Here is a 13,059-nt window from a genome sequence, read left to right on the forward strand (position 1 = left end):
TATAATGTGTCATGGCTAAATTGGTGAGAATTGAGTTTGAGTCACGCCGAGATGACGTCCCAGCCGCACGAGTATATAAAGATGGGAGAGTTTGTTTTGCTAGAGACTTTCAACTCTTAAAAAGGTTTCACAATTTGTTGCCTCAATTCGCTGCTACTACCATTGCTGTCTTTTCCTCTCCTCTATATTCATCACAAAGACTCTATTGTCTCTGGTACGTTCAGCGTTCACCTTGTTTTTTGTGGGTTTGCACTTTTTACAAACTTTTTTTCTTTTTTAGCTGTTGCTTGGAAGCCACTTTGAATATCTTGTTAAATGCCCAACGTTTTAAAATAATTTTACATAGTTGTAATTGGATAAATGCAAATTAATTAACATTACTCCCTTTCTAGAAAAGAAATTACTTCTGCAGTATAATAAAGGCTGTGTCAGCCGGGTTCCCTGCCCAAAATGTGTTCTCACCACAGAGAAGAGAGTGATAGAGAGAATACCCCTCAGTTGCCGGTAGATGCTCAAGATGACGTGCTTCCAAGAGATATTCCTCATCGCACCACCTTTTACGACTCTGTCGTTGAGCGGCAAATGTCCCAGGCAGATGCCAAGCTCTTTTACCAGCGCAGCCAGCTGGATGACTCTCGGAGTTCGGTAGCCGGTGAACCGGCGCCGTCAGCCTCGTACAACGACCCGGTTGCAGCTTTGGCAACAGGATCGGGACTCGAGCATGACGAGGATACTGAACTTCCAGGCTCTTTTGGAAAGAGTCCCAGAGCTGGTGTAGACAGCGTGAGAATCGCAGCTGAAGCTAGCAGAGGAATCTCCAACAACTTCCTGGACTCTCAGCCACAAGTGACGGCAGAGCTAAGCTCAATCTCCAAGAGCATAGAAGACATCATCGCTCTGAGACAAAAGTACTTGGCTCTCTCGCTGCAACGGCCTGAAGATGACCCGAAGAACAGTCCTGACTGGGAGATTTATCCGTACGGCGATGAATCAGGAGACGATTTCGACATGGAGCATTGCATGCCACTGCCACCCAACGACGATAGCATGACATATAAGCTCAGCGACGGTGGAGTTTATGAAATCTTTCAGAATGATGATTCCCAGGCGCTCGCTTTCTCAGCCCCAACTATTCGACAGTTTTACATGGATCTTGACAGTATCCTGCTTGCCTCCTCGGACGGGCCAAGCAAAAGTTTTGCCTTTCGCCGCCTTCAATACTTGGAAGGCAAATTTAACTTGTACGCGCTCCTTAACGAGTATCAGGAAACCGCGGATAGCAAAAAGGTTCCTCACCGAGACTTTTACAATGTCCGAAAGGTAGACACCCACGTCCACCACTCGGCGTCTATGAATCAGAAGCACCTGTTGCGCTTCATCAAGAGCCGGATGAAGAAGAATCCTGACGAGGTTGTTCTATTTCGTGACGGGAAACATTTGACGCTTGCGGAGGTTTTTGCCAGTATCAATCTCACAGCTTACGACTTGAGCATTGATACGCTGGATATGCACGTACGTATTATTAGGTTGGATTTTGCAATGATAACGAGTATAGCTGATTTTAAATAGGCCCACACAGATTCCTTCCACCGGTTCGACAAGTTCAACTTGAAATACAACCCAATTGGAGAATCCCGGCTTCGAGAGATTTTCTTAAAGACGGATAACCTCATCAAGGGCAGGTATCTAGCTGAACTCACTAAAGAGGTTATTTCGGATCTTGAAGCCAGCAAGTACCAAATGGCCGAGTGGCGTCTTTCGATTTACGGCAGGTCTCTCGATGAGTGGGATAAACTGGCAGCTTGGGTTGTTGACAATAAGCTGTTCTCACAAAATGTCCGCTGGCTCATCCAGGTTCCTCGTCTATACGATGTGTACAAAGATAACGGCCTGATGGAGTCGTTTGAACAAATTGTGACCAACGTCTTCCAGCCACTCTTTGAAGTTACCAAAGACCCCTCCAGCCACCCAAAGCTGCACATCTTCCTTCAACGCGTCGTCGGTATCGATACCGTTGATGATGAAAGCAAGATTGAGAGAAGGCTGTACAGGAAGTTTCCCGTCCCAAGAGAATGGTCCACGAAGCAAAATCCGCCATACAACTATTGGATTTACTACCTCTTCTCCAACATAGCGTCTCTCAACTTCCTGCGCAAGAAGCGAGGCTTCAACACTCTCATCTTGCGACCGCACTGTGCCGAAGCTGGAGATCCAGAGCACTTGGCGGCTGCGACGCTTTGCTGCCACAGCATTAGCCACGGAGTCTTGCTTCGCAAAGTCCCATTGCTGCAGTATGTGTTTTACCTGGAGCAGATTGGAGTTGCCATGTCTCCACTGAGCAACAACGCACTCTTCTTATCATATGATCGCAATCCGTTCCCGCAGTACTTTAAACGAGGCCTCAACGTGTCTCTCTCAACTGACGACCCACTGCAATTTGCATTTACCAAGGAGCCTTTGATGGAGGAATACGCAGTTGCCGCTCAGATCTATAAGCTTAGCCCAACAGACATGTGTGAGCTGGCCAAGAACTCGGTCCTGCAGAGTGGCTACGAGGCGGCTGTTAAACGCCATTGGCTGGGCCCCTGCTTTGACAAGCCAGGCAAGGAAGGAAACACTATGGCCAAGACCAACGTCCCTGATAGGAGGGAGGAATTCAGATATCACACGCTGCTTACAGAGCGGGAGGTGTATGTTTCGATGGCCCTAATAACAATGGAAGACTTACTGACAATGTTTGACATACAGATTGAGTCGATACGCTGCGTTCAACACCAATGCTGAACAGAGAAACGCCAAGAGTGACTTGACAGCACAGACACCAAGCGGAAATCTACCGTCTTCAAGCGCCACAGAACCTGCATCAAGCATCACGTCTCCGACTTCTACATCTGAACAAGGGCTACCTCCCCGAAGCACTTCCAACTCAGTTGCCGATGCGCACATCTCGGGCAGCGATCCGATGATATTCCCCGGCATCTGGAGCCGGGATCCCAGCCGGCGCAATCTAACCAAGATGGACAGCTGGGGCGTTCAGTCCACTGAGCTGCCTACTAGTCCAGACACTGAATAAATCACCACATTTGGCATCTAATATGGAGGGAAGGGATTTGCTTCAACACTTGATATGTGTTTTGTTTTGGTTGGTTGAAAAGATTGTATGGGATATAGTGCTTATTGTTTTTGGTACCCTAGTTGGTTGCAATGCGGCTCAACACGCGCACCCTTGCTGTTCAAATACTATCATAGATTGATGTAATACTTAGAATACGCTACTTCAAAAATGGAGTAATTGGCTCTTTGCTCAAGTTGTCATTTTCGAGCGAGCTCTTTAAACTTGAGTTGAGTCTATGCCAAGGTGAAATGGGATACCTGGTTGTAGACTGAAAGCCCAAGAAAAAAGTGCTTGTCTCAGCGTGAGACACACTCGTTCCACTTGTGAGGTTGAAATGATCCTACAGGGCTACTCTCTCCCTCTAGGATCCAAGGCGGGCAAGAAAAGTGGGAGAATCTTACATGTTTCAACGGTTCTTTACCCCTTCTATCCGTCATACTGCCAAAGGAACCTTAACATTTATTGATTAGTATACACAAGGGCTATAGCCTTCACTGAGTTAGTAGTTGTGATACATGGAAGCTTCTATTCGGAATAGTCTTCACGCCCTAATTTCGGCGCATGCACGGTTACACACTATGGCCCCTATTCACTCCACCTCTCTCGGTTGCGCTAGACGCTATCATATGCACGTAGTTAGATGTAGCTAGACTAGGCTTTCTGTGTTGTTGTGTAGCGTTGCGAAAATTATATATGAAGTGAGCTGCTGGTTGTTAAAATGGCGGGTTGAGTCTTGCTCTCAGTCATCTCATTCGCGACTTGCGCAACTACTCCAGGCCTGACAAACGATTCAAGTCTCTACAACACTTATAAGCGTTGGACATGGAGTATGAACCCATCCAGGGTCTGCCAGGCGGCGACCACATTCGAATTTTGAGCCTAGCTCCGAGCGCAAACTTGTCTGATCCGATTCACGTCGAGTTGTCAGTTGTCAAGCTGGCAGACAAGCCAGCTTTCAACGCTCTTTCATATGTATGGGGAACTAGCACTGAAAAAGTAAGGGAAACTCTTCCGCTACAACATCTTGTCATAATTTAGCTAACGCAATGAACAAAGCTGTCAATCACCTGCAACGGGAAACAATTTGATGTTACTGAAAATCTGGATTCCGCTTTGCGCCACCTGCGCAGCGAAGACAACGAGAGGATATTCTGGATTGACGCCATTTGTATCAATCAGAAAGATGATTTAGAGCGTGGTTATCAGGTCAGCCTCATGAAGGACATTTATCGCATGGCGAGTCTCGTTGTTATCTGGTTAGGAGAGGCCGATGCGGACAGCGACCTAGTTTTCCCACTATGCGAGAAGATGATTGAAACTAGACTGGACCTGCTAAAAGACTTGGACTCTGGGCTCGATGTCGTAATGGGCCCGAACCGAAAAGAGGTTTTAGAAAAGATGATGAGAGATGCAAAAAAGCGGAATGCAGAGAAGGCAAGGGAAGAAGCAAAACTTGAAAACGTCTCGGAGACAGCCTCCGATGATGCCAGCCTAGCCCTACAGACGCCTGAGGTTGATGACCATGTTGCCGACGCAGGAGATGAGGAAGTCGACGTATCTGATGCTAGCGACGAAGAAATTTCTGCCTTCTTGCGACTGATTGCTCGCCCGTGGTTTACTCGATGCTGGGTTCTCCAAGAAGTCTGCCTTGCAAAAGAGGCGATTTTAGTGTGTGGCACCCAGGCAATCGACTGGGATCTATTCTATATTGGCTTCACTATCACCATTTTTATGAGTGAAAAGGGACTCCGAGGCAGGCCAGAGCAGCTCTTTCGAACAGCTTTGATACTAATTGGCACCCTGCGGCCGAAATTAAACGATGCGAGTTCACCTTACGAAGGCGCCGGTCTTTTATGGCTCTTGAGAAGGGTAATGTCACTGAATGCGACAGATGCCCACGATAAAATTTATTCCATCCTAGGCCTTCTTGGCGAGGAAGAGTCTCTCGAGTTAAATATAGTGCCCGACTATACTCAATCGGTTGCAGAATGCTACCAGAAGACCTCGCTACTCATTATGTCTCAGATGAAGAATTTGGACATTCTCTTTACAGATCGCAATTTTAACTCTACGCTGGACGTACCATCTTGGGTCGTAGATTGGAGAAATTTGCCAGCCCCTAGCCCCGTATCTCTAGATCCGCATTCACACGATACCAAAGGAGAAGAGGAAAAGCAACCATTCAGCGCTTCGCTTTCTACCCAATGGGCGCCGATGACCGGCCCCGACGCGAAAACTCTGATGCTATCTGGATACGAATTTGATGAAATAATACAAGTGGAAGATATTCTTACAGTTCCCGCTATGGATCACAACGATATTGCGACAATGGGAAGCTCTATATCAAATCTCACAGGCTTCATGAAAAGGCTATTTCTCGGCCTTGGCTCATATTTTGACATCTTGGTTCAATGGGAGACTCTAGCCATGCCTAAAAAACACTCAAAGTACCCAACTGGCGAAGACGCAGAAACTGTATTTGCCATGACAATGTGCACCGGAAGTATAGATTCGCCTGAGCTGGCGCTTCAAAGATTTCGAAAGTGGCGCAAAACGCTTCGAGGACCTCGGAAGATGGCTTTCCTCAAGAATCTCGGCATCAATGGCGGCTTTTACAAGACAATGGTTGCGGCCGTGGGGATAGGCTCGGGGTTCAACGTTGCTGAAGACAGGGTGTATGCCACAGCAACGGAGACGACGCTATGGCGACGGTTGGCGAGGACTAAGAAGGGGTATTTGGCGGTTATTCCCAGCCAAACTGTTGTTGGCGACCATATTGCTTTATACAAAGGTGGTAGAATGCCGTTTATTGTTCGTCGAATAGGGCAAGGTGACAGGAGAGAGCTTATAGGACCGTGCTATGTTCATGGCATCATGTATGGCGAAGGGTGGGATGAGACGCTGTGCAACGACGTGGGAATTCTGTAATCAAGCGATTGAACCAAGCAGGGGATTATACAAATTTCTTTTTCCAACGATAATGACAACATCACTTTTGCTTTTTCCAAAATAGCCCGTGAAAATGCATAGAGTATTAGTAGGTCGCAGCTGATCCAAAAGCACTGGACATATTGATGCCTCCTTGATTGACGAAATCCATCAGCGTCGAAGGACTTGTTTCGTCGTCTACAAGCAGCCCCATATCATAGGCCAACTTCTCAAAAATATGCTTCAGCAGCCCATCCATCCCAAGGGACTGTAGCCCTCCGGAAAATTGTACCATTTTGGCAAGTGCACGCACATGCTGCCTGGATGCAGTAATATTTCCCGTTCGAAGCTAGAGTGATGCATGTAAGTCGGCATACATATACATGCATGTATAATATTGAGAGCGCTTATTCTCACCTCGTCTAGAGCTAGGGATATTATTGTAGCAACTACCGGGCCCCTCACGGAGCAATCTCGTGCGCCAACAGCCTCTTTGATAGCACTTATACACAGAATTTTATACTGCGTCGCTAAAGCAGCGTATTGTACGAAATGATGGCTTTCACCAATATTGTTGCACGAAAATTGCAAGGCGTAGTGTAATAGGCCCACATATGATATAGCCATCTGAATCCAGCTTGTCCTAAGCTGGTGGTGGTGAAAGCTCGTATCTCTGAGTATCACACACTGGGAGTCATACTGGGTAGTGACAACGTTTGCATCTGCAGTATAGCACACCAATTAGTACAGACTTGAATCGGTGAATACGTTACTAACGAGATTACGGATAACGCCATGTTTTAACTTACAGTGGTCAAAGAGGTAGTGCTCCAACTGTGAAAGTGGCCTCACAAAGCACCCAAAGGGATCTCTCCGGCTTGATGTAAGCGGGTCGATGGGTTCGGGAAGTAGTACCGGGACTTCTTTTGCTTCCGTTGTTGTACCAGCCTTAATCTCCTCTGTAGACGGAGCGTGTGGTTCTTTATCGTTGATCTGGCTGGTCGATTCCCGGGCAAGCTTCACTCTAGCATGGTTTACTCGAGCGGCATGTGAGTAAGCCCGTCGCCGTAAGGTTGAGGAAGATCCCTGCGAGGGATACGATAGGTTGATGAATTCAATTCTGTTTGCCATAGGCGAAGAGCCGGCTGGCAACCACCGAATCAGAATTCGTGTATCTATGAAAGCCAAGAGCCCAACAATAAGACTATCATACGGATCCCGCTGTACCCCGACAGCTTACTAGGTGACGTGGAGATCAAAGTCGAGTAGTTGGCAGACGGATGAGTATAGCAGCGTGAAATTTTGAAGAAGTAGGAAAGTGGCTTTTCGGCAATTGACTGACGAATTGTGCCTATGATGGATGCACAACCCGAGAGTCGGGAAGGCTTACAAACTAGAAAGTATGGACGAGACGTGCTGGATTTAAGTACATTGTACTCTTTCCTGATTGGGAATAGATTGCCTGTCTTGGATCTCACCAAATGCCCTGTCCCACAAAGACTGTCGCGAGGTTCTTTGACGAGAAACTAAGGCCAGCTTTGCGTTGTGTATGCATGCTTTCATTGCTCATAATTCGATAATTATTAATCATTTATACATAATACGTTGTAGCGATTTGCTGCGGATCAATGTATGTGTAATGTTGAGCGTGAAGTACTCAAGTACTCTTTCTAATTTAGGAATAGAGCCATGATGATACTTAGATAGATCACCACGTTTGGTTGGAAACCTCGGGCAATATTGGCTTTTCAAAGGCTTTTTGATGGAGATATTTCCGAAGAAAATTCTCATTTTGGCATATAGCAGTATTACAAGCCTCACATTCACAGCGGATGTTTATTCTCTGCTCGATAGCTACTAGCATTCTTCGCTCCACTGAGCAAGTTATACGGCGATCGAAAGCATACAAGTATATAGGGATCTCTCGCTTTTTCCTCTAGGAATGCTCGTTTAGCTTATACTTACAACGACTCATACTTCTTCGCTGCTCTTCTCAACTTCAAACTACAATGACAGCCTCCAAGGTCTCTCAGGCCAGCGTGGCCATCATCGTCACCAGTACTCGAACCCCCAGGGTTGGGCCCAAGATCGCAAATATCGTCAAAGACATCGTCGAAGAGGCAGATAAGAACGAAACGAAGCTCTCTTTAGTCGACCTTGCAGACTTCAAGTTGCCCATCTATGATGAGACCGTTGTTCCATACCAAGTGCCATCTCAAGCAACCTATGCAAATGAACACAGTCGTCGCTGGAGTGCCGAGATCTCCAAGCATGATGCCTATGTTCTCGTTATCCCAGAGTACAATTATGGCATGGCTGGAAGCACAAAAAATGCGATTGATTACCTGAGGAACGAGTGGATGGGCAAGCCCGCAGCCATCGTCAGCTACGGGATGACGGGTGGTAAAAATGCTTCTGAGCAAGTCAAGCTGTCACTTGAGGGAACTGAGATGCGCGTCAGTCCTACAAGGCCTCAGCTGATATTTTTCAAGAATGATGAAGTATCCGATATTTTCACGGCCATGCATGAGGGAGAGCTCGGAGAAAAGTCGCGCGAGGTTTGGACGGATAATTATAAGGAGGACATCTTGAAAGCTTTCGGCGAATTGAAGGAAGCTCTCAAGTCTCCCCTAACAAACATTGAGAATCAGGAGAGCGGTATGTATTGTTTTTAAACCTGCTTCATTCGGATGTGCGCTTACAGTTGACCTAGACTAAAGTTCTAGCCTCCGTCTCCGTGGCTACATGCAGAGTAGGTCTTGGCCAATTCACTTACTATAGTTCTAAGCTAGATGTCTATAGAATAACGTGAAGGATTTTACCTTGTTGATACACATCAGTATTCAGCCTTACCTTGCGAAATAGTCATATTGAGCTATCATCCTTTTGTATCTAAAGCTCCCAAGTAGGAATTTTTTTGGTTCAAGAGGCATGGAACCGATCACTTAGAGCACACAATTGGAAAGTGTTCTGTTTCATTCTTATCCTACTTGATAGCCAGATTCCAATTACGTTCGTTACTAGAATAGGAAGCGATTATGAACGGGTAACTATTCGGTGCTGGCGGGCTTGGAATTTTCCGCTCACAAATAGAAGCTAAATTGGTATCACATTAAGGAGTTGATGCCACAGTAACTCCAGTACCCCTGAATCTGCTCGATGCAGCACTGCCGACGGATCGGGGTTTAATTGGATGCCATGCCCGAAGCCGTCCGTGCTTGAGACATTAAGACGTATTTTTCACTGCGGAGTGCATCGATCTCGCATTCGCTTAAGAGTGGATGGAATATCGCAGGTCTTGATTTGCCACTAAGGCTTGATCACCCACCTCAATGGCACTTTTCGTGCCGATGTAGATACATGGCATGCTACGCTACATACGGCCCTTGTACTAAGCAACTATGCTGCCAGGAGGCACCTCTTAGCCACAGCAAGAGATATTTACCACCAATCACAGGACGATATTATTTCGTTTATTCAAGTTTAAGGAAATTCTTTCTAAGCTTTAACGTCAGAAGAACCAACAGTAGAGAACTAGAACATGAGCAATCTAATGCTGGCAAATAGTTCCCCACTGTCAAGTCGATCATCTTTAGCTATACTAATCACGGTTAGTAGAAGCCTGTTCCTTCGGTTGTTGCGATCCGCGTATTGTCGATTTGAAAGCTCTTGAAACAACATATATTTAGACTTAATAGCTCCCCAAGTATTATACGTGTAAACAACCCATTCCTCCTCGTTGGAACTCATGATTACTCAACTCGATTCTCAATTGCTAATCGCCCCAAGTCACAGGCAATGCCTGGTCCAGTCATATAAGTGGGACGGATGTAAAGCTTCAGCCAATTAGCATCTGGACCTCGGACTTGAGCGTGATGCTAGTCCGAGGTTTAATATCCCGAGGTTTCCATGCCTCAGCGGCTCGTCGACTCTCTTTCCTAACACGACAGATGCCCATCCAGCGCTAGTCCAATTAATACAGGGAACCAAACGCGTAAACATGTCGACTCGCCGCTATCGTTCTGCCATTGCCTGCCAGACCTGCCGAGTGCGCAAGGTTCGATGCAGCGTGTCGATGACGGGAGTTCCGTGTATAAGCTGCGAGCAGGACCAGACAGAATGCATCCTCAAGCCAAGACAAGGCAAACGGTAAGGCAAACACTCATTACTAATAAAATCAAATCGAATGATATCATCGAGCCGAATTGCTGACTACAAGCCACACGTCTCACAGGCTCCGGCAGAACACCACCGTGTTTCCGGCGCCCCGTCACTATGCTGCAAGCTCGGCTTTGCCAGACACCACTAACCAAAGCACCCAAGAGCCAAGCAATCTGTCTCCAGATTCCAGCCCAAAGGATGATCTTGGGGAGCCACGTGGTTCTCGGTCATCTTTGGATACGCCTGATACCCGAGCTTCGGCTGTATCTAGCGAACAAAGTATTGCTGCTGACGAAGAGCGAATCGGCGTTGAAATGGTAGAAGTTGCTCTGGGTTATCCACGAAGAACAGGCCAGATACCATACTATGTTGGTATGTAAGCCGTGAGCTTTAGTTAACGCTGATGACACTAAAACTCCTACAGGTGAACAAACCGGAGGCCCAACGTCTATTATGCACATATGCACAACAGATCATGCTATACCAAGACATCTCCTTTTGCCGGAAGCGAAACAAATTGCATTAACAGAGGATGAAAAAGCTTTTCTTCGCAGTAAAGGTGTCTACTCTTTCTTATCAGATACAACCATGGATTGCATGATACGAGCGTATTTTCACCATGTCCATACAATTATGCCAGTCTTGGAGGCGGATACGCTCCTTGGACACTACCGCTCCAAGCGAATGCATGAGTACAACCTGATTTTGTTGTGGTCGATGTGTTCTATAGCTTGTAATGTGAGTACATTTATCCGCCCCCCTTCATTCAATACGGTAGCTGAATTTGAACCACAGTATTTGCCTGCAGAGATATATGAAGCAGAAGGGTTTACATCTCGAAAAACTATGAAGGCCGAAATGTATTCTCGTGCAGCCGTAAGTGGTATCCTTTCGACTTAGTCTTCTTCTCCTGTGTAATGCAGGGTTATTAACTGAGCACAGTGTATATACAACAACGGTGGCGAGAAAAACAACTTTATTCTTCTACAGGGCGCACTTCTATTAGGCTTTTGGAATTCCGAAAAAGAAGACCACATGCAGCCGTGGCATTGGAGCGGCCGAGCCATCAATCTCTGCCAAATACTTGGACTCCACCGCGATATAGACTCCGCCGGATACAACACGTCCATAACCGAACGGCAGCGCTCCCTATTCCGTAGATTGTGGTGGACTTCTTTCTGGCGGGACCGTTGGCTGGCCATGGCCCTTGGAAGACCCCTCCGACTCAACCTGGACGAATCTGATACCCCGGATCCATTAGTGTCAGATATGGCGGCAGATCTGGAAGGCATTCCGGAATCCACAACTTCGGCTTTTCTGCCGAGGGACTTGCCGCAGCTGGCGGAATACTGGGTCCAGCTTATACACATGACGAAGCTGCTCGGCAAGACGCTCACAACATGCTATCAGCTCCGAAGACCAAGGCCAACCATTAGCAAGATTGACGCTTTGGAGGCGGAAATACTGCAGTTTGCTTTGCCAGACTACCCGGATCCCACCCTTTCTCCGTTAGCTACGTTCTATTATTACCATCTGCAACTCCATTACCAGTTAGTTCTCTTCCCCATAACTTCGTACCTATTGTACAGCGCATCTGATGCTAACCTCCCCCCTGAGATCCATTTTGATCACATACTATCGACCGTATAGTATAGAAACGCCTTCAGATCTCCCTCCGTACCGACAGAGAGACTGGCAACTGGAAATGCAGGCAAAGGCAATGTCTGCTGCTTCAAAAACTTGCAACATCGTCTATTCTCTCGCCCAAGGCAATTACTTCTCTTATGCCGGACCAATGACGTGAGTTGTACAAGATTACCTGTCCCTTTGCGCCACCCTTACTACCGAGGAGATATGTTTAGTAGGATGAGATGCTGACGATTGCTATGCAGCCCAACCTTATTGGTCCCAGCGATGCAAGTCTACCTCCTCAACTGTAAATTCGGTGACGCCTTATCAAGGCGTCTTGGGTTAAATATGTTAAACATGTGCATGATGATTCTGGAGGAGCTACAAAAAACATATTCAGTCGCCTCGGTTTGCCGAGGTATATTCGGCAAGGCCATTCAGCAGCTTTTCCCAGACGATGCTGCCAGCATTTCTTTGTCCCACTCCCTCCCCGAGCCGAATATCATTGCCATTCCCGAGCCAATGCCACCTACAATGTCTATTGCAGACACCCCTCTCCAACTAGAGCTATTCGGCTCAAATGCCTCCAAGGCTGAATTCATCGACGCACTGACTGCAGAGCCATCTATTTTTAGCTTTGTAGATATGCTTAATTTATAGTTCTGCAACGCATCGCTCAAGTATTGTATATAGCGCGAGGCTGGATTTTTGTTTATACGGCGTTTCCTAATGATCATGGATACTTTCAAGCTAGTACTTTAGGTTGCATCATAAAGAGTTAATGCAATATTGATGCATTGGTGTAGATGTAGCTGTGAAATGCGACATATTTGCTAATGCGGCCATGAGTCGCAGATACGGATCTCTCCGACTCAGGCATGTCATATTCGACAACAAGCTGCATACGCGAAAAGATTAGAAAGTTTCTTCTTTGACCAATAAACACCATCTACGTAGTTCTTTTTTTCCTTCTCTCTTCGCTGGCATCCCGCGTTGCATTCGTGTTGCCTTTTCGTGTAAGCGCAGCTGATCAAAAACTCCACCGGAGGCTGAGATCCTTATCTGCGAGTGGCAAATACAATTATTAACAGTATCCCAAGCTATAATGCTGCCCGATGCATCGTGAGTCACGGCGTATTACTGGCTAGTATGAAAGGCGCCACTGCAATGCTACCTTATCTTGGCAAATGAGAACAACTCCCGGTATGCATTCGGCTCAAATCAAG

General features: G+C 46.7%; 5 protein-coding genes across 6 annotated transcripts; 4 read left to right on the plus strand and 1 right to left on the minus strand.

Annotated features, from left to right (window-relative positions):
- The first annotated feature begins 44 nt into the window (after positions 1-44).
- TrAtP1_013351 (uncharacterized protein) lies at positions 45-3,308 on the plus strand. The gene is made up of 4 exons (XM_014092948.2): positions 45-214; positions 393-1,512; positions 1,570-2,690; positions 2,749-3,308. The coding sequence occupies exons 2-4, from the start codon at positions 451-453 to the stop codon at positions 3,071-3,073; spliced, it is 2,508 nt and encodes an 835-aa protein (XP_013948423.1). The 5' UTR covers positions 45-214; positions 393-450; the 3' UTR covers positions 3,074-3,308.
- A 505-nt stretch (positions 3,309-3,813) lies between these two features.
- Positions 3,814-6,098, plus strand: TrAtP1_007304 (uncharacterized protein). Its single transcript, XM_014092949.2, has 2 exons — positions 3,814-4,111; positions 4,172-6,098. Exons 1-2 carry the CDS (start codon positions 3,938-3,940, stop codon positions 6,041-6,043), a joined length of 2,046 nt encoding a protein of 681 aa, XP_013948424.2. The 5' UTR covers positions 3,814-3,937; the 3' UTR covers positions 6,044-6,098.
- A 51-nt stretch (positions 6,099-6,149) lies between these two features.
- On the minus strand, positions 6,150-7,402 carry TrAtP1_007305 (uncharacterized protein; the record flags this gene model as incomplete). Its single annotated transcript, XM_014092950.2, has 3 exons — positions 6,853-7,402; positions 6,461-6,765; positions 6,150-6,392 (listed from the first exon to the last, which is right to left on the minus strand). The coding sequence occupies exons 1-3, from the start codon at positions 7,172-7,174 to the stop codon at positions 6,150-6,152; spliced, it is 870 nt and encodes a 289-aa protein (XP_013948425.2). The 5' UTR covers positions 7,175-7,402.
- A 650-nt stretch (positions 7,403-8,052) lies between these two features.
- TrAtP1_007306 (uncharacterized protein) lies at positions 8,053-8,718 on the plus strand (the record flags this gene model as incomplete). Its single annotated transcript, XM_014092951.2, has 1 exon — positions 8,053-8,718. One exon carries the CDS (start codon positions 8,053-8,055, stop codon positions 8,716-8,718), a length of 666 nt encoding a protein of 221 aa, XP_013948426.2.
- A 1,059-nt stretch (positions 8,719-9,777) lies between these two features.
- TrAtP1_007307 (uncharacterized protein) lies at positions 9,778-12,621 on the plus strand. 2 transcript variants are annotated; one of them, XM_066113467.1, is made up of 7 exons: positions 9,778-10,192; positions 10,278-10,576; positions 10,629-10,942; positions 11,000-11,080; positions 11,147-11,754; positions 11,822-12,004; positions 12,097-12,621. In XM_066113467.1, exons 1-7 carry the CDS (start codon positions 10,044-10,046, stop codon positions 12,491-12,493), a joined length of 2,031 nt encoding a protein of 676 aa, XP_065969553.1. In that variant the 5' UTR covers positions 9,778-10,043; the 3' UTR covers positions 12,494-12,621. The 2 variants fall into 2 exon arrangements, with proteins under 2 accessions (XP_065969553.1, XP_065969554.1); XM_066113468.1 differs by having other exon boundaries at positions 11,822-12,621.
- The last annotated feature ends 438 nt before the right edge of the window (positions 12,622-13,059 follow it).

The sequence above is a fragment of the Trichoderma atroviride genome, chromosome 4, assembly GCF_020647795.1.
Source record: "Trichoderma atroviride chromosome 4, complete sequence".
Taxonomy (NCBI): Eukaryota; Fungi; Ascomycota; class Sordariomycetes; order Hypocreales; family Hypocreaceae; genus Trichoderma; species Trichoderma atroviride.

Bases quoted from the DNA above. Each gene is read 5' to 3' on its own strand.
- TrAtP1_013351 (XM_014092948.2), top strand. From the start codon at position 451: ATGTGTTCTCACCACAGAGAAGAGAGTGATAGAGAGAATACCCCTCAG. The intron at 1,513-1,569 runs GTACGTATTATT...GATTTTAAATAG, and splicing joins TTGATACGCTGGATATGCAC to GCCCACACAGATTCCTTCCA. The intron at 2,691-2,748 runs GTATGTTTCGAT...TTTGACATACAG, and splicing joins CTGCTTACAGAGCGGGAGGT to ATTGAGTCGATACGCTGCGT.
- TrAtP1_007304 (XM_014092949.2), top strand. From the start codon at position 3,938: ATGGAGTATGAACCCATCCAGGGTCTGCCAGGCGGCGACCACATTCGA. The intron at 4,112-4,171 runs GTAAGGGAAACT...CAATGAACAAAG, and splicing joins GGGGAACTAGCACTGAAAAA to CTGTCAATCACCTGCAACGG.
- TrAtP1_007307 (XM_066113467.1), top strand. From the start codon at position 10,044: ATGTCGACTCGCCGCTATCGTTCTGCCATTGCCTGCCAGACCTGCCGA. The intron at 10,577-10,628 runs GTATGTAAGCCG...AAACTCCTACAG, and splicing joins CCAGATACCATACTATGTTG to GTGAACAAACCGGAGGCCCA. The intron at 10,943-10,999 runs GTGAGTACATTT...TTTGAACCACAG, and splicing joins TGTGTTCTATAGCTTGTAAT to TATTTGCCTGCAGAGATATA.